This window comes from Schistosoma haematobium, chromosome 1, assembly GCF_000699445.3.
Source record: "Schistosoma haematobium chromosome 1, whole genome shotgun sequence".
In the NCBI taxonomy this organism is placed as follows: domain Eukaryota; kingdom Metazoa; phylum Platyhelminthes; class Trematoda; order Strigeidida; family Schistosomatidae; genus Schistosoma; species Schistosoma haematobium.
In genome coordinates this window covers 41,630,613-41,650,059 of record NC_067196.1, presented here as the reverse complement: position 1 = coordinate 41,650,059, position 19,447 = coordinate 41,630,613, and the positions used below count along the sequence as shown (strand labels likewise).

Here is a 19,447-nt window from a genome sequence, read left to right as displayed (position 1 = left end):
AAAATATATCCACTTTCTATACTATCAACAAGTTTCGAATACCAGTCCATATAGTGTTGTAGTATTTCACTAATCATTTCAGAGGTTACTGCCCATATCTGTTTAATGCTCGTATTGTTCACTTTTTAATGAATGTTACTTTCAAATTCGTCTAATATTACAATTTACAAATCTTAACACGTATGCATATTTATGTACTTTTTTCCCAGTCAATGAACACTACATTGATGACTAATCAATCAGTCATTAATAATCAAACTTTACCGTTCTTGTTGCATAATCATATAAATTCCAATGCAATTACTCCACGTGGGGTTGGAAGAGTTTCATTGAATCGATTTTTTATCAATACTACTCGGATATTTAATCGCCACGCTTTAAGTTCAGTGAGTGATATTCAGTTGTTTATTTTTTCTAATTGATTAGAATCATGTTTGCCCTCTTACTTCTGCTGGTCATTGATGATGTTAAGTTCTGGATACGAAAAATGTGATCTAATTAACCCATTTTCCGGGTTGAATTAATCTTCAAAAGTAGAAAAATATCTTCTTTTGTAGCATAAATGATTTAAAGTTTTTTATTTCGAATGGACGGTCGAAGTCTACAAAAAACCATCGTCCTTTATATTATTTTCTATTAGTTAACTATTTGTAAACGTGTTTACAGTCTTTAGGCAAATACGTATTGTTATAATTACTTATTGGACTGTTTTTTCATGATACTCAGTGTTATATCCGGTGAAGATTAAATAACAGGTAACTTCCGAGGACTATTCATGGACTAATATTCTATAAACATTCTTATTGTATAACTACTCAACAATTACACTATGTATATTTATATTCCTTTTATGATAAGCTTTATTTTGACCTATAATTTATTATTGTACGATTTACGGTTCTTAAGTTATGTTCAGTTTATTAACTACTGCCTCCCACATTCACAGCCACTTTTTGAGCTTATTTGTGTACAAGTATTATTTCCTATTTTATGGTACGTTGAGGTTTGTCTGATTGATATATAAACCAAGTATGTCTGAAATAAATGATCTGCTCTGATTCGGAAGCTGGTATTGTGTTCTGTACTCAAATGGAAGGGCTCGTAGGACATAGGACCAATAAGGACGCTAAACTGCCCACACCGGTTGAACGTCATTGGTTGGCCTAGTGTGAAGATTCGTATAAGTCGTATTCGGATTGGTAGATAAATCGTGCGATAGAAAAACCAGACATCCAAGGTCATAACACTCAGCGCTTCATCAGCCCAGTTATATGGTAGGCGAAAACAGCGAGCATACGTAAACGTATTTGCCTAATGCTCAAATGAATAATACTAATAATTCATGCTTGTTTGTGTGGGTAGCCACAATGATTTGGAGCGTAACTACGCAGACTGATTGTAGTGGTATAAAACGTCCAGTTCCTCATCATAACTCTTTCAAGCTTGGATTTGACTTGGTTTATAGCATTTACATACTTAGTATCTTTCCAAATTTGATTTTTGTTTAGTGTATGCGATGTCTTGGTCGGATCGTAACTTTTTCTGTCATAACTTAATGCTTAAGACAAACGAATTTATTCTCTTTATTAACTATCACATTAAATACGAACAATGATAATAGCGATGCTTATTTGTTTATTGTATAATGTCGTTTTCGTGTTTCTTCAATTTTATTTAGTTGTTTGTGATTTTCAAACAGAACTTGGGCACATTTGCAACTATCACAGAATCAGTATGGGGTTTGATGCGTAGTAATGTGAATTTAATTGCTCAGTTAATAACAACTTTATTTTCATTGATAATGAGTGGTGGGCATGTGGCAATGAATTTTATGATTGCTTTTGTAAGTTCCATATACTGGTAGATTATTAGTTACATGCTTTTCCACAATACATATTATACTATTTGTAAATTTGAAAGGTCATTTACGAAAGAGGTAGGAAAATTCATCATAACAAATTACACCTTTTGTACTTATTTAGTCGATGTACAGTTCACCATTTAACTACATATGTATATACTTCATTTGTAATCATGTCTAAAATATAGGCTTATTAGTAGTATATATAAGCGAATTGCACTAATTCAATCAATTTCTAACCAAATCAAAGTTAGTTTCTATGATTTTTAGTTATCATGTCTTTATTCATTGCATCATTAGTACCTACATGTTATAACTGATTCATTTCCAATGTGTGTGTGTGTTTGTATGATTAATACTAACGTTTCTATTTTTAGTTTGGTGTAGGTAAATTAATTGAATTACATTTAATTAAATTTTTCTGTTAACTTCTATTTAGTTAATACCATTATTATTTGCCTGAAAATATTTACTGATTAATGTGATCAGTTACAATAAATTCTCTTTATTATTCCTTTAATAGTGGGTCTATTCACTGAAGGTTTGCAACTTTGTTTGTTGTATTGATTACTTTATCTGAAATGTTAAGATTTGTCAATTGGTTTTTGAATATCTAAAATAACTTTTGTTGTTGTTGATAAAAGTCTGTTTATTGATACTGTGACAAGTTTAATGAGGAATTTGTCTGTTTACACAATATGTGTGTGATCTATCATGGTGCCTATATATGATATTTTCTATTTGTCATATTTATCAATGTTAAGAACAGTCAGTTATAAATAATGTTAAGATCTGGCACGAATGTTTATCAATTTAAGTTGGCATAGCTCAGATCAACACAGCAAATGTGGAAATTATTAGAATACAGAGCAAAAGAGAGGAAATTTGGTCAATTATGTATCGAAATATAAAAATGAGGATCGACACTTAACAGGAGATTCAAATGAAGATGAAGAATGAATGTAACTGTGGATTAATACAACTAATCCTGTCTTTCCGTTCAAAATCTTTGAAATTGGGTAAGGATGAACTCCACTTTCTCTCGCAATTTCGACGTTGGACCTGGCAGCTAACCAAAATGAAGCGGGAATTCTTATTTAAACTATCGTAATCCATGACTGAAGATGTGACTTGTTCTTCGTCGTTTTATTCCATAATATCTACAATTAAGTGATTAAATAAACGAAAATTTAACCGAAATTACTGAATATGATACACTCAGATGATTTAACGACGTGGAGTTTATTCCCCGGCCATTTCGGAATAACTTTTATTAGAAAATTAATTGGACGTATGACGTTCGCCATGTGATTTTGCTTCTATCATAATTGACTGCGCTACAGCTGATGCGTCAGTAATATGATGGAGTATTATTTTCATCGTCAAAACTACATTTTTCATGTAAACCAGATAAAACGACGAAGAACGAGTTACAACTTGCGTTATGGATTACGATAGTTTAAGTAAGAATTCCCGCTTCATTGTGGTTAGTTGCCAGGTCCAACGTCGAAATTATGAACGAGAATGGAGTTTATCTTCGCCCGTCGGAATCCGTTAAATATCTAATCTACCCCTCTATTACAATTGCACCAATATATTGTCTGCTTTTCTGATTACCCTGAAACCAAAGCAAACCTATTAAAATAAACCAAACTATAATTAGTGACCTAAGTTTTCACTTGAATTTTTTTTAGATAATTTCTTTTAAAATAGTTGAATAAAACTTTTTCATATTTCTAAATTTAAGTCAGATTCTTGTTTATTTTCTGTTCTGTTTTTACTACGACTCACCTCTTCCTATTAAGTACACTTTCTATTCACCTAGTTTGAGTAATAATCGTACAGTATTGTTATCCGCTGTAGAATGCATTTAATTGAACAGTTTGTCCAAAAAGCCTATATTCAGTTATTTAGTTGACTTTCGAATGTTTTTATCACTTCTGTCTACAATCGTATTTGTTCATTTATTTATTTGTTATTTCAGCTCATTTTTTTAACAGTTCTCTATTATGTATTAGCTGCGAGTGGATCGTGTTATCTCCCTGTTGCTTTCATTTCTTCATTAACACCAACTTTTTCTGGGACTAATTCATTAATTACGCATTTATATTCAACTGTGGAATCAGCTATTAGTGGAGTATTTGTTGCAACATTAAAATTGGCTTTATTTTATGGTTTATATACATCACTTACTCATATTATATTTGGATTAGATCTTGTAATAATTCCATCTGGTGAGCTATTTTACTTAGTTCATTTTGTATTATCGACTTGTAAAATCATTTATTGAAGATTACCTGTTAGGTAATGGTAATAGTAGTATATGATAATACGTGAGGAAAAGTGTCGTGTAGAATTACTTTCTATTTTGAGCATGAATAATTTGTTCATTATCATATCTTATTTGCATAAGTTTAAATGGTAGAGTTAAATTCTAGCAATTTATCTTTTGATCATCTCTTCATCTTTCAAGCGATACTGTTTCTGCTCAGACACTGATAATAATACTATTAATAGTAATAGCAGAAGTAGTGTCATTATCGAAGAAAATGTGACAACATCTGTGCACAATTTTCCGTTTTCATTGATAACTCAAACAGACGTATTGAAATTATTGTGACCAGGAGTTCTTCTTTTTTGATGTGATTTATTTTTTACTCTCGTTTTCTACCTAGTGTTTTTTATTGCAAATCTCTCTTAAATTATATCCTAAGGCTGTCATCACATAGTTACACTTTAGTAAACGTTTAATAATTGTTATCGTCATTAAGAATAAAAATTCTATGACGTGTCTGTATTTCTTGTATTTCAGTGACTAGCCTAGCGTTATTTGATATGATCATCTACAAAACATCTAGCACATATGCAAACATTTCGCTTGATATTTGTCGGTCTGTAACATTGGTGAAATCTGATAATCTGTTAGGAAGTCAGGGGTGGTTAAACCAATGCGTGACGTTAGTTCGTAAAGTTGTTTGCTTCTGATGTAAGTCCTTTGTCTAGTAGATAGATTTCAGCAGGCGGAGACTCCAAATTATACAAAAGAGTCTCTACTCTGTATCTTCCGCTTAATTCTAGGGATTTGATTATTTATTTATTTGAGCATATAACATTGATACAATGGGGCACCAGTTATTTATATATGCACCACATAATAAAAATGAGGTTGTGAAGACAGAGAATAGAAGGTGAGTATAGTAAAAATGAAGAGCAACAATGAACAGGAATTACTGTATGAGAGCAAAGTATTAATAATAATGATGATAATAATAATAATGGGACCAGCAGTTCAGTTAGGAAAAACACAACTAGAAAGAATTCTTTGAGTTAAGGAAGCTGCTTTCACTTTTATGAAAGAAGTAAAAGAAAGTTACAACAGGATCGCCATTGACTTCTATTCTGAGCCATTTCTGAAAACGTCTCAAACCACTGTGTTGCACCATTTCTAGGACCCCAACCAAGGGAGTCGTGAAGGTCCAAAAGAAGCCAGTCCTGTACAGCTTTCTTTTGTTGAAGATGATGTCCTCTATATCTGACTCCAAATAATAATATCCCGTAACTGAGTATTTTAGGTAGGCTTAATCTCCTAGTAGAATTGCGAATTTACTCGAGATTATTAAAAAGCCTGAACACCAGTTATAGAGATAGTTTATTGTTAATGAATAATAATAATCCACAAGCGTACGGTGAGCAAGCACACGATGAAACAGAGAGAGTGAGTGAGTCTGTTAAAAATCCATATATATTTGAGAGTTAATCGGGTGTGGATAGATTATCGATTATCTGCACATTGAAACCAATAGGAAAATAGCTTAAGAGTTAATGTACAGACATACATTCGATCATACACACCGAAATTAACATAGTGGATTGAGTCTGAGTTACAGTGACTAGATAAATGATACAATAGTCAAATGGGCTTGCCACACTTTCATACCACGACACCATGTCATGCACTGACCACCTCTTCTCTTTTCCCAACCAGTCCCAGCATCGACAAATAATGCACGATGTGGATTCTCTGGGACAAAATTCATAGTACATGGCAAAGCCTGTGTTTCAGGATGGTGACACCAATCGAATTGTCGCTGTATCCGAATACACGTTGCTGAACATCTGTATTATTAACATGGTGTAGCCTCTGGATGTCAGCAACCCTTTGGAGACAACGATGATCAAGCACAGAGAGTTTTCTAAAATCCTGAACTCAAAGAGGTCAGGTTTCACAAGCATAGGGTGAAACTGCTCTCACCGAGGCGTTGTTGATCCGACCTTTTAGAACCAGACTAATATCACAAAGGCACCGAAGATGGCCCAGATTGGCATAAGCCGCTCTGGCTTTCATTATACGTGACTTGATGTCGTCACTCACGCCACCACCATCACTTATGCGGCTACCCAAATACATGAACATCTCAACTACATTTTGTTTACTACCCAGAATGAGTTCGGGGTCCTACCAGTCTTTTAAAAATACTTTGCTCTTAGAAGGTGAAAAGCACACGCCATACCTACGTACACTGATTGCCAACTGATTAAGTGAGGATTGCATGGCTTAGATATCATCGTACAGAAAGACAATATCCGTAAACTAAAGGTCAAAAGACCCTTCTCTAGACAACAGATCCACATCGCCATTACCTATATCCACCAGAGCTGTTTCCAAAATCTCATTAATGGCAAAGTTGAACAAAAGTGGCGAGATCGGACAATCCTACCTAACCCCATAGCTTGAATGAAACACTGGAGAGAGAGAGGGTTATATGCCCTCATTCTGCATGAACTGTTTATATGTAGTGATTTCAAAATGGTAATAATCTCAAACACACTGATCTTCAATAGACAATCCCAGAGGACGGTTCTGTCTAACGAAACGAAGGCGCCCTTGATTTCATGGAACACTACGATTGTTGATCTGTAAATAAGTAATGACAGCGTTCTAGTATTTGGTGGGAGGTGAAGATATGATCAATACATCCTCGACCAGAACGAAAACCACCTTACTCCTTGCGAGTTAATCTTTCCCGGGTTTTGAACAATTTATGAAATACAACGCAAGTCAATAGTTTGGATGCGGTCGGAAGTAGACTTATCCCCGATAGTTGTTGCATAGATGACGTGAACCCCTTTCAAAAATATAGGGACAACTATTGACTTATTCCACGATGTTGAAAAGCTCTCTAATTCCCGAATGTTTGTAAACGACTCAACCAGTTCCTTAATTAGAAAGTCGCCACCATCTTTAGAAGTCGCTGGAGGTAAGTCATACGAGCCTGATGATTTGTGGCACTTCAAAAGTTGGAGTTTCTTGCTGAATTCCACCTCATTAGGTGGATAAGTTGTCACCGGCCGTGGAGGGCAGAACAGTCTGATCGATGCCTCTGAAGCAGCAGACCAGTTGAGCTGCTCCTCGGTAAACTCTGCCCATAGTCCAAGACGTCAATAGATGTTATTGATTGAGATCCTGTTGGCTTCACAGATTGTTTGACTCACACCAGACTTCTTGATACAAGCAACTCGGATGAGTTGAAAGAGCACCCAGCAGTTACCAGGTGCAGCTACTGCTCTCAACTCGTTAGGATGCCCCGACCACCGGCCTTCATGTTCCTTACGCAAGCTTTGCACAATCTCACCACGTAACAATCTTCCTTTTTTGTCAAACTCGCGGGCACACGGGGTAGACCGACGTGCTTCAACGAGTTGTAAGGAGCTTGAAGAAACCCAGTGCGGGACGTTTTGCGAAGCCGCAGGCGACTCTACTCGCCGTTTTCATGGCGCCATGCAATGGCAGCTAGTGCTCATCTATATTTTTCGGTGGGTTGATAGCTCACCTCGAACCTAGCTCGGTTTGATATTTAGTTGCAGCAGAGGCTGCAATCAATTTGATGAATCCTGAATACGGTTCTCGGATAGACAACAGACACCGATGTTTAGACTTTTTAAAGACATAACCAACCTTATCTGTTGTCCGATCTGCATTAGCGTGTGAACGTTGAAGGAGGCCAGTTTGAATGGCATACGTGGATGTTCCAGAAATTCTAGTCGGTGGTAGCATCCAACTTCCGACCAGTCAGTGACTTGAGATCGTTTAGAAAGGAGAGGGTCTCCACCATAGGCAAGCTGCTGTGTAATTTGAAAAATAAAGGAATATACAGAATGAGACTAAAACTGAATGGACAAGTGGCACAATGTAGAATAAAAACGAATGTTACTAAGTGATTTTGAATTTAAGTTGTCAAGATACAGATTGAGACGTGAATATTTTTTCCCAGTTATAATCATCATTCGAATTGTGTAAGGGTTAGAATACTTCTCGGGTGCCTAAACCGAGGCAGGTAGTTTTCTTAGAGTGCCACTCCCCGAACCTTTGACCCAGAAGTCTAGTTAATAAGGCGGTGGGAGATGCAGTCCCATGACGGTGTAGAGGCTAATTTCCTCTATATCTGACTCCAATAAATAGTATCCCGTTAATTGAGTATTGAAGGCAGGTTAAATCTCCTGGTAGAATTATGGATTTACTCAAGATTATTCAAAAGCCTGAACATCAGTTATAGAGACAGTTTATTTTTTAAGATTGGTAAAATCCACAAACGTACAGGAAGCAAGCACACAGGGAAACCAAGTGAGTATGAGTTTGTGTTAAAAATCCATATATATATTTATGAGTGTTAATCGATTGTGGATAAATTATTGATTGTCTGTGTATTACAATCAACATGAGAATAGATTAAAGATTGATGTGCAGACACGCGCCGAATCAGACTCACACAAAAATCTACATAGTGGATTAAGTGTCTAAATTACAGTGATCAGACAAATAATACAATAGTTGAATGGGCTTACTACAACAGTCGGTGACCAACAATAAGTTCAAACGCCATTTATTCCCTCAGGATCCCGGAGTCCATGTGTACCATCAGTCTGGAATCGGGATTTTCTAACTTTCCTAGATGAATCCTCTATATCCACCAACCTAGTTAAGGGGCCGGACGTTCGCTTTCCATCCTCTTAATTTTGTAAACAACACCCCTGTTGCGAGAACGCGGTGATTAGGACTTCTCTGGAAGTAGCTGTATTCGCTTGGCCATGTGAGAGGAATTCTTGAGGGACAGTGGGTTCTCCCCACCCACGATCGTACCAGGGCATTTGGGGATCAATTGTGGCAACGAACCGTTGCGGCGTGGATTATTTTATTTATTTATTTGAACACATAGATATTGGTACAAAGGGCACCAAATACATATGTGCCATACAAATCTCATTTGAGTTTTTTGAGGGCTGTGATACTGCCCGGGTGCTCAAACCTAAGCAAGTGGTTTTCTTAGGAGGCCACACCCGGAGCCTTTGACCTAAAGGTCTGATCCACAAGGCGGTGGAGCAACGTAGGGAGATGCAGTCCCATGGTAGCCGGTGACCAATAATTGGTTCATACGCCATTTGTTCCCTCAGGATACTGGAGCCCATGTGCACCACTGGTTTGGAACCAAGGTAATGAAGGTTTTCCGAGACGAAGTTTTCAAAAGTCAACCCTCGATTCTGATCAGTTTGTCTAGTTTTTATTTGTCAACATATTTAAACAATTGGGTATACAGGTTTCTGGCACTTAAGAATTTATTATTTATGTCTTTTAAACTATGAATTAATTTCCTTAATTTGAAAGGAGTTTATTTCATGATTTAATTTATATTGTATTATACTTATTTTCGACTTAATTCTATTTTCAGTATTTGCTGCTATATTAGGCGCTGTCCCAATTATAGGCACATATTGGGCTGTTCTACCGGGTGTAATTGAGATTATTATAATTCGTCAGTCATTATCTCAAGCTGGTCTTCTCATACTTTTCCATTTGTTGCCAACATATGTCGTTGATATTTCAGTTTATAGAGAAATTAAAGGGTAACAAAATTTATTTCTGTTATTTATTATTAGTAAATAATTATTTTGTTTGAAATGAAACTGCGTTTAGTCTTGAGAACAAAGTGTTTATTCAATCGAGGTTCCGTTGTCAATATTATTAGTTTCTTGAACCCCATTCAGCTACAATTGAGTGAAGTAAATAATTGCAGATTTTCAGTGTAATTTTCGTAAATGTATTTCTATGCTGTATTATTTGTATTATTGATCGGGTAAGAAATTAAAGTGCATTTCTTTAGACTATTTATGTGTATGTTAGGATTTCGCTCTCCTCATAATGTTATATTATGAACACCACCGTTCCCATTTGTTCACTATCTTAGGCTCCAAAAGTGAGGAAGACTGATAAATACTGAATAATTTATTTGTCGCTGCCAGAGATGTTGGATTAATGACGAATATACTATTTACAATTATATAGTTCAGTTTTTAGCACCAGATATTAAATATGCAATTTTATATGGTTATTGCTTTTATGATTGGTATTCGAAAAATCTAAATTATCGATAAAAAATATACTACAGTACGTTCTGGTCGTACTTTCGGGAACTAAAACACTTTTCTGTGCAAAGTGTTGTGGCTAGTTGGCACAGTTTATAATGAGGCGTTAATTGAATCCGACGACTAACCAGAAGGAGTTATGTCATTTGGTTGTCTTATCTTACAGACTCAGATATTGCAGATTCTGTGACCAAAAATAATTCCTCTTATCAATTCTTTATCTGTCTTTTTCATGACAGCTCTTTTCTACAGATATGTTTGGTGATAGATATTTGTGACACACAGCACTTGTAAGAGTCAAAATCCATACTTTTAAAAATTCAAGTTTTCCAAGGTGTTTTTTCTTAAATACCTATTTGTCCCACAGTTTTGTGTTCTATGTAAAGCACAAAAGAAATTCCCAAACGAAAAGTTTAGTGAGCTCTATGTTTTTTAAGACATTTTGTGTGCTGATGTTTACTACTTAGTCACCAATCTTTTATTACAATGCGAGATTTGTGAAGATTATTCAGTTTGGAAATCGTTCAAGTTGAGGACTGAGTTGACCTAGGCAACTGTCGTAAACCATCGGGGATTATACGGCTGTTTGTCCCACTATAGGACACATCAGTAGTCCAACCTCACGACTCTATCAACGATCGAATCCACGCCATACAGCAAGCGCGATATCATCAGCCTGTTGTTTAATGGTGTCCATTTTTCTGAAATCAGTCAATCCACTGCACTGCGTGGCCATTATCTTTTACCATAAGTAGCACCTGTCTTAATCATAAAGTGGTTAGATTTTATCAATAAGGATTCTCATTAGAACTTATCAAATCTTTCAAAAAATTCGACACCAGATTGTTATTTTGTTCTGTTTAATGCATTTAATCCCTAGTTTGCACTGGATTTCTGTGCCGTTTGTTGAAATGTAATAAGGATTTAGTTTTTAGAATAATTTCTCTTGTGTACCGTACACTTGTAATAAATAATAGTTTTAACTTAGAACTTGAATACTTTATCTATACGTTTACTTAAAGACTGATAATTGAGCTTAACATAAATCATCTACCTTGTATATGTTTGCTCTCTAGTGTATGAGTCTCATATAACGTAAGACGGGTTGTGGCTCTTACTAGATCTCATAAGCCCTGGTAGATGAGTGTAAGCTAATACTCTTTATTGAACCATTTTATTCATTTTAAAATCCGATTATATGACTACTGTCATAAATTAACAAGAAATAGTATAAGGTTGGTGCTCTGACGAACATTTCCATCAATCATCTAAATCCATGGTGGTGTATGGTGAAACCACTCACAACCATTCGAATATGATAATTATATATTTTGCGCTTTTTTCAGAGCGGGTCATCCTTATTTTACCGGTTTGGCGATTGCTGGTGGAATATACTGTCAAGGTCCTGAAGGTGCCATAATTGGTCCTATTCTACTATGTTGTTTTTTGGTTGGGATAAATATGTTTCGATGGGCGATGGATTCTAGTAAAAAAGCGTTAGCTGCTGATCAATGTGAATATAACTCTCACTACTCGCCTCCTACTTCGCCAACTACAGTGCATACTTATAAAGCTTGTAACTCATCAGTCATATCCGATCGTTTCCACGACGCAAACTCATTTAGCAAGTATTCCAACCCATCTACAAAGTTTCGTAGACCAATCTTCAAACGAAGACCAAAATACCGATTTAATAAACATTCATTTTCTATGCCAGGTAAGATGTCGAGCTTTTGTAACCTGATTCGCTTGACATTCTTATGAATTACTATGGGTAGTCTTTTTGAAAGTATATAATCATACAATCCACTGTTCAATATGTTACATTTTTGGTTCAATTTTGAAGATATTTGTGCTTATAAGTCATAAAAATGTTTGAATTCATTAATGAAAACTAAATAAACTCGATTCAGTATGGCCATCTCAATTTTGTTATTGACATGATTTCAATGTGGTTACCTATTTGGACTTAGTTTAACTCGAGACTATGATTACTTCTATGGGAAGGATTTCCAACTCATCGGTTCTATTGTATTACATTTTGATTACCTCAATTTAAATTCCTAAGGGTGTGTGTTTGTAGAATTCCTCTTGAATCGATAGCATCAATATGAACTCAGAAAATAAACGAATAACTTAAGGATTTAGTGATCTATTAAGAATCCTGAGAATGTCTTTCTGAATATTATCACAGTCACTTGAAAACCTGATCTCAGTCAGTTGGAAGCGAAATAGAACTCAGTGTAAACCTGCATCAGTTTGAATTTGTCGCAACACTACAATACAACGGGAAGTAATAAACCATCAAAATGCTTTTAATAGTATTAAAAGCAGTAGTACTGTCAATCTTAGAAAAAAAACAAATTAGAGGATAGAGAATATCATTTGAGAAAATTTCAGTTTGATAGGAAGGAGAACGCATCCTAAACATGTTTGTTATGTTGCTCAAGGTTATCTTAAAATGATGCATTGCCAAACAGAACTACGTCATCTGCATATTTTAAATTGTTATATAAGTAGTCAGATGATTGTCATGTTTTTTAAAGTTGGTAGAGTTATATATATATATATATATATATATATATATATATATATATATATATATATGATTTTGATTTGAAAAATAATTTGGATAACGTGTTCTCAATATTTCCTTAAATAGACATTTCGGACATATCTGACGAATCATTTCAAACTCCACAAATTAAACCTCACACAACAAAGGTAAGTTCCCAATATATATATATATATATATATATATATATATATATATATATATATATATATATATATATATATATATATATATATATAATCGTTTCACTCGGAGCGCCAGATCATCATTAAGAAATGTACTTCGTTAACTACCCGGGGTTAAGTCATCAAACTAAGCCACGTTAATCTATTTTACACCTTTAACAGTAAACTTGGATAGACTAATTCATAACTTCCAAATATAGTGAAATGTTATCATTAGCTTACATTCTCATACATTTTAATTACAATTTGAGTAGAAAATTACAAGCAGCGATTACTAGGGGAGCAAAGAAATAAGCACTACATACATAAAAACAGCTACCAGATGATGATTTAGATTTTTACCATAAATAATTGCCCACCCTAGCTGCTACCTTGACGTGGTGGTAGGACATGTGCGGAGCTAATTCATCAAAAACTTCCCACAAGAAGGTCGTGCGCGACTGACCTCAAGCAGTTATCCCTTGGGATTTGCGGTCACGCTTCCAGGTCTCTAAGACCACCATTAATTCGTCTTCTTTTTCAGGTCTCTCGAGAAGTATCCTTCCATGGTCTGGACAGCTTGGAAGTGATATCCGCCCTCATACCTCTATCAGCACCCTTGATCATTTTGTTAATGATCGGATTCCTCTCTCACCTCTTAATAATTCTTCCATCTTCATGACTGACCCTTCTCATTTATTTTTATCACCACGCACCACCGATGCTAATGATTTGAGTTCACGAAATGTTATTCCTGGTCTCCTAAAACCACGCTCTGAACTGCATGTTGGAGCTTGTAATGTTCGAACCTTGTTTTAAAAAGTTAAACTCTCTGATGTAATAGTTGGAGGTGATTTTAATCCTCGATTGGGTAAATTAAACCAAACCTAAAGACACAGGTGGGTCTTATGGTGTTGCGGCTCAGCGAACAGATAATAGCGACCGTCTGTTGAAACTATGCTCGGATAACCACCTATTTCTGGCAAAAATAATGATAAACATCATCTGACGTTGCGACTTCCACAATGTAATAGGTCACATTGCACATATTCATCGTTGGAGGGACTGGATCGTAGACTCTTGCTTATTTTGGATCACATATTTTGACTCGGATCATGCGCTAGTTCGAGCACGTATTTGTCTGCGTCTTACCGGTTGTAGAAGAGCCATTGTAAGAAAACCCCTTAGAGTCCAACTTAATAATGATAAAGTTAGGAACATATTTCAGGGACAACTAGAGAAGGAGCTAGTCAATCGCGAAAATGATATCCACCCCGAAGAAGCTTAGCATGATATCCAAAGAGTTATGGAAACAGCAGTGATATCTAGTAGCTTAAACCAAAAGGTTAGGAAAGATCAGTCGATTTCAGCAGCGCCTACAGAACTGATAGATGCTTTGGAACTTAGTCCGTCTGGCTCAGAACACGATGTGGAACGTAGTCAGCCTAAACATAGGTTGGTCAAAAGCCTACACAGTGATCCTGAACAGTTGTGGGTAGAGAAATCGGAAGAGATGGAAAAGGCAGTGGTGTTAGTTAAAAGTAGATAACTGTTTAAATTTATCAAGGAAACGGATATTAAAAATCCAGCTGTCAGTGAGACTATCTCAGAAAACGAATGGACTGTTGTCCAGGGATTTGACAAATGCGCAGAACAACTTAGTGAACAGTTCAACTAGCCTTCATCCAAACTTCAGCTACCCACTATTTCCAAGCTAACTGATACAAGTCATCTAGCACTTAGAGTTTGAAAAGGCTATAAGCAATTTAAAGCGAGGAAGAGCAGCAGGGCTTGGCGTGTCAAACCTTGAGATTTTTAAGAATGGTAGTCAAGTTTTAGCACTTAGAATAATTGAAATTTTAGGTGAAATCTGGGGACTGCATGTAATCTTATCTGACTGATCTCGATCGCTAATGGTTCCAATTTTTAAAAAAGGACAAAAATCACAGAGTAATCAGTTTGACTAATATAGTGTCTAAAATATTAGCCTCAATAATACTCTGATGTTTAACTAGAGCTCTTGAAGAGCGAATCCGAGAAATCTAGCCTGGTTTCAGATCTGAACGTGGATGCATAGACCAAATATTCACTCCTTAACAGATTCTGGAACATTGACATATTTTTCGACGTCCTACTGTAGTTGTGTTCCTCGACCTTTAGAAAGCGTTCGACTCCATTGACCGTGGAGTTCTATAGCAGCGTCTGTCAGAACTTATAGCGAACTGACATCGGAATTGGTTACTTCAAGCGGTGTTCGTCAAGGTTTTCCTCTTTCTCCATTTTTATTTAACTTTGTCATAAACATGCTTTCGAAGATAATATTTTTATCGTCCGTCTTTTCAAGGGTTAATCTTCTACCAGGAGATTCACTTGTTAACTCAGAATACTCAGATGATATAGTTCTGTTTGGTAACGACTCTGACACAATGGAGTCTTCTGACCAACCTGAGCATGTTTGGGATGCGGTTCTCTCTCTCTGAATGCGAAACGTTGCTTCAGGGATGGCTTGCGTCATCGATGAATTAATGATAGGAAGTGAAGTAGTTAAATGTATCGACCGCTTCACTTATCTTGTGAGTCTGATCAGTAGTGATGGTCTAGTGTCTGACGAAACCTCGGCATGGATTCAGAAGGCTCTTAAACAAAGGGTGAATTTACTGCGTAGCAGTTCTCTCCGTTCTACTTTATTGATTTGAAACATGGCCATTAAGAGTGGAGGATATTCGTAGATTACTGGTATTCGATCTTTGGTGTCTATGAGGCATTGGTCGCGTATTTTTGGACCATGGAGTAAGCAACCCCTGGGTCAGGAATAACGTATTAGGTAAGGATGGGAAGTCGATTGATAATGTAGCAAATTTTCATCAACTAAGGTGGTTGGGACATGTTTTACATATGTCCAGCCATATCTTACCTCGACGCGCAATGTTTTCTGGTACGGAAGCAGGCTTGAAGAAATCTATGGGTGGCCAAGTCAAAACATGGTATCAGCCCATAAAGTCACTGACAATTGGACTTGGCCGTGTCAATAGGTAAAGACTACCTAGTTGGAGTCCGCATGATTTTCGTAACCGATGGTTAGAGACTTTGAATAACATGGCTCGAAATCGTTTGCAATGGCGCATGTGCATCCATTCCTTGTTTTCTCCAAATTTTGAGCTTCTAAAATCCCCATAACTTTTTTTTGTTTTTATCTCACTAATTTATATTGTCTTCTACAATCGTATCTTCGATGCATAATTTTTCCTATTATCACTGATAAAATTACTAATCTACTATACTGGGATCTGACCTCACAATCTCATTTCGGTCTGTTAATGGTGTATGGTAACGATCTGATGTACATTCGTGCAGGTTCTACCTTGTGGCTGACTGACTAAAGTAATAACTATGTATGACTCAAACTGTACCATATTGCTGAAGATTTTAACTTATCATAGCGGGAAGTAGTTGTAGATAGACGCATTTCAAATGAGTTATACTTTAAATCAAGATTGTGCACTTAAACTTAGCAAGCTCTCTGTGTCACCTGAAGGTATTGGCTTCCATCGCTTTTGTGGTTGTGAATGTGCGCTGTTGGGTTGTCCCTTGTGAGACTGAAAAAGTTGTTCAGTACCTTCGTGTTTCCAATTTACCTAATTAAGATCAGTCAGTGATGTAAGCAGTAATTGCATAAGTCAGCCTAAAATACAGTTATAATACTATTAGTAATAGTTAAAGTGTTCTTATAACAATCTACTTAACAGCTTGGCTATATTATTTATAATTCTTTCTCTTTTTATAGTATGATTTCATGGTGAGACTATAATCTGTGGACGAACTAATCAGGTATAAGTTAACAGATCTTGAATTTTGACGCGAAATTTACTCGTCCATTTGGCTAAAAAGAGTTTTGGCATTATAGCTGATATCAGTTCGTGATAAAAACCCTAAATCTAATTCTTAACCTTAACCATCAATTGTAAATCATAATTGTAATTCCTCATACAGGTTTATAATCCACATTTGGTCCTAGTCATCATGTGGACACTCCAGGTCAGTCTAGCGTCGCTCAAAGGTCGTCCATAACTTATAGTCTCACTGATTTTATTTAAAAAAGTACTTATAGATGGTAATGCTGTGATTATTCTTAATTTCAGTTGAATTCACCTGTATCAAGTATACATTTTGCTGCACATTCATCAACTCCTGCACATACATATATACCTTGATTTAAATAACTAATTCACTGATCAAACCAAAACATTCGTTTGTTCGTCTTGTCAGAAGAAAGAAAACATCTGTGTGTGTATGTGTTGAATTCCTTCTCAACATTTCTTGAGGTCTATTTACACTTATATTTATACATAAGAAACAAATGCAACGGAGATAATCGATAATGTTTTAACACTGATTTGGTCTTCTCTGTCAGTTCATTTTCTCCAGTGATTATTCATCTCATTGACTGTCATTTTCCCTCATCTTGACGTTGTTCAAGGAACACTCATGATATATATATGCATTTTCTGGTCTGGACTTCGTTTCGTTTATTGGAAGAAAACCGATAAACATTTCGAGGTATCAGTTTTCATATTACTTAGATCCTGACATTCGTTTTTTTCTCATTTTCAGATTAAATACATACTATAAGAATAAAGAATATAGAGATTTTATTGCAAATAAATTATTTTTTTCGCTGTTCTATGTATCTCATTAAAGTTAACTGTTATTTCGACTTTTTCATTCACTTAAAAAAAATTATATAAACTAAGAGATACCATAATGATAACGCTTTATATTACATATTATATGTTATGACTTATTTTATTGGAGGTATAGATTATAATATTTTCAGTTTACTTAGTTGCTTATGTGCGTAACTTTTATAGCATTGTTAAACTGAATCTAAGATATACACAAGTGTTGCATGAATAATATTGTGTTATCATTTGAACTAATTAAATTTTAATTTAAACAAATTATAAACACAATGCATTGTTTAAGTCTACAAACATCCATACTTCTATTCAAAGCATTGTTTGGGTCTTTATTATCGTATAAAAGAATTGTAGATTATTGTGTCTCAACTATGGTTAGACCAGTTAAAGTAACTATTGGTCGATTGTACATTCTTAACTGGATCAAAATATGATTATTATACAAAGAATATCGAATTATTATACAGTAAATGTCTTGGACTGTTCCATCAATGGTCAATTTAAAGGAAGAAAGTATTGTAAATATCACTGAGGTGTATTCTTTAATGATCTTCGGTTAAGCGCAAAGATTGTTAAAAAAAGGAAGCTTTTTATTTCCAAGAATAGATCATTGCGTACTTCTGGAGTTCTATAAATTTGCATTTTATGTATTTGTCGTTTGGAATCGGATCAAAATTACAAATTCACAATTAAAATAATCTATTGCGTCACTTACTTACTTACTTACACCTGTTACTCCTCGTGAAGGAGCATAGGTCGCTCACCAGCATTCTCCATCCAACCCTGTCCTGGGCAATCCTTTCCAACTCCTTCCAGTTGTAATTCATCCTTTTCATATCTGCTTCTATTATCCGACGTAATGTGTTCTTTGGCCTTCCTCTTTTTCGCTTCCCTTCAGGATTCCAAGTTAGCGCTTGCCTCGTGATGCAGCTTGACGATTTGCGTAATGTATGTCCTATCCATTTCCATCGTCTTTTCCTAATTTCTTCTTCAGCTGGTAGTTGGTTTGTTCTCTCCCACAGAAGGCTATTGCTGATGGTATCCGGCCAATGGATGTTGAGTATCTTGCGTAGACAGCTATTTATAAATACTTGTACTTTCTTGATTGTGGTTGTTGTAGTTCTCCAAGTTTCAGCTCCATACAGTAGAACTGTCTTGACGTTCGTATTGAAGATTCTTACTTTGATATTGGTTGAAAGTTGTTTTGAGTTCCATATGTTCTTCAATTGTAGGAATGCGACCCTTGCTTTGCCAATCCTCGCCTTTACGTCTGCATCTGAACCTCCATGTCTATCGACGATGCTTCCCAGATATGTGAAGGATTCTACATCTTCCAGAGTTTCGCCATCAAGGGTGATTGGATTGCTGTTCTCCGCTTTGAATTTGAGGACCTTGGTTTTCCCTTTGTGTATGCTGAGGCCTACTGATGCAGAGACTGCTGCTACATTGGCTGTCTTTATCTGAATCTGTTCACGTGTACGTGATAGGAGGGCTAGGTCATCTGCAAAGTCCAGATCGTCTAATTGGTTCTGAGCTGTCCATTGTATTCCGTGTTTTCCTTCAGATGTCGAGGTCTTCATAATCCAGTCGACCACCAGAAGAAAGAGGAATGGAGAGAGTAAACAGCCTTGTCTGACTCCGGTCCTTACTTGGAATGCATCTGTCAGCTGTCCTCCATGCACTACTTTGCACTGTAGTCCGTCGTATGAGTTCCGGATAATATTGACAATCT

At 35.9% G+C, this 19,447-nt stretch overlaps 1 protein-coding gene across 3 annotated transcripts in view; it reads left to right on the top strand.

The window, feature by feature from the left end:
• MS3_00009835 (uncharacterized protein) overlaps positions 1–18,701 on the top strand; it is a 39,091-nt gene extending 20,390 nt beyond the window's left edge. For 2 of the 3 annotated variants that reach the window (XM_051218236.1, XM_051218237.1), the window contains exons 10-16: positions 210–386; positions 1,679–1,843; positions 3,846–4,095; positions 9,586–9,760; positions 11,626–11,996; positions 12,942–13,003; positions 17,158–18,701. In XM_051218236.1, the coding sequence (XP_051074080.1) occupies positions 210–386; positions 1,679–1,843; positions 3,846–4,095; positions 9,586–9,760; positions 11,626–11,996; positions 12,942–13,003; positions 17,158–17,229 (1,272 nt within the window). In that variant the 3' untranslated portion in view covers positions 17,230–18,701. Of the gene's footprint in view, positions 1–209; positions 1,510–1,678; positions 2,245–3,845; positions 4,096–9,585; positions 9,761–11,625; positions 11,997–12,941; positions 13,004–17,157 lie in introns of those variants that run through there. The other variant, XM_051218238.1, reaches the window with a different exon arrangement.
• The last annotated feature ends 746 nt before the right edge of the window (positions 18,702–19,447 follow it).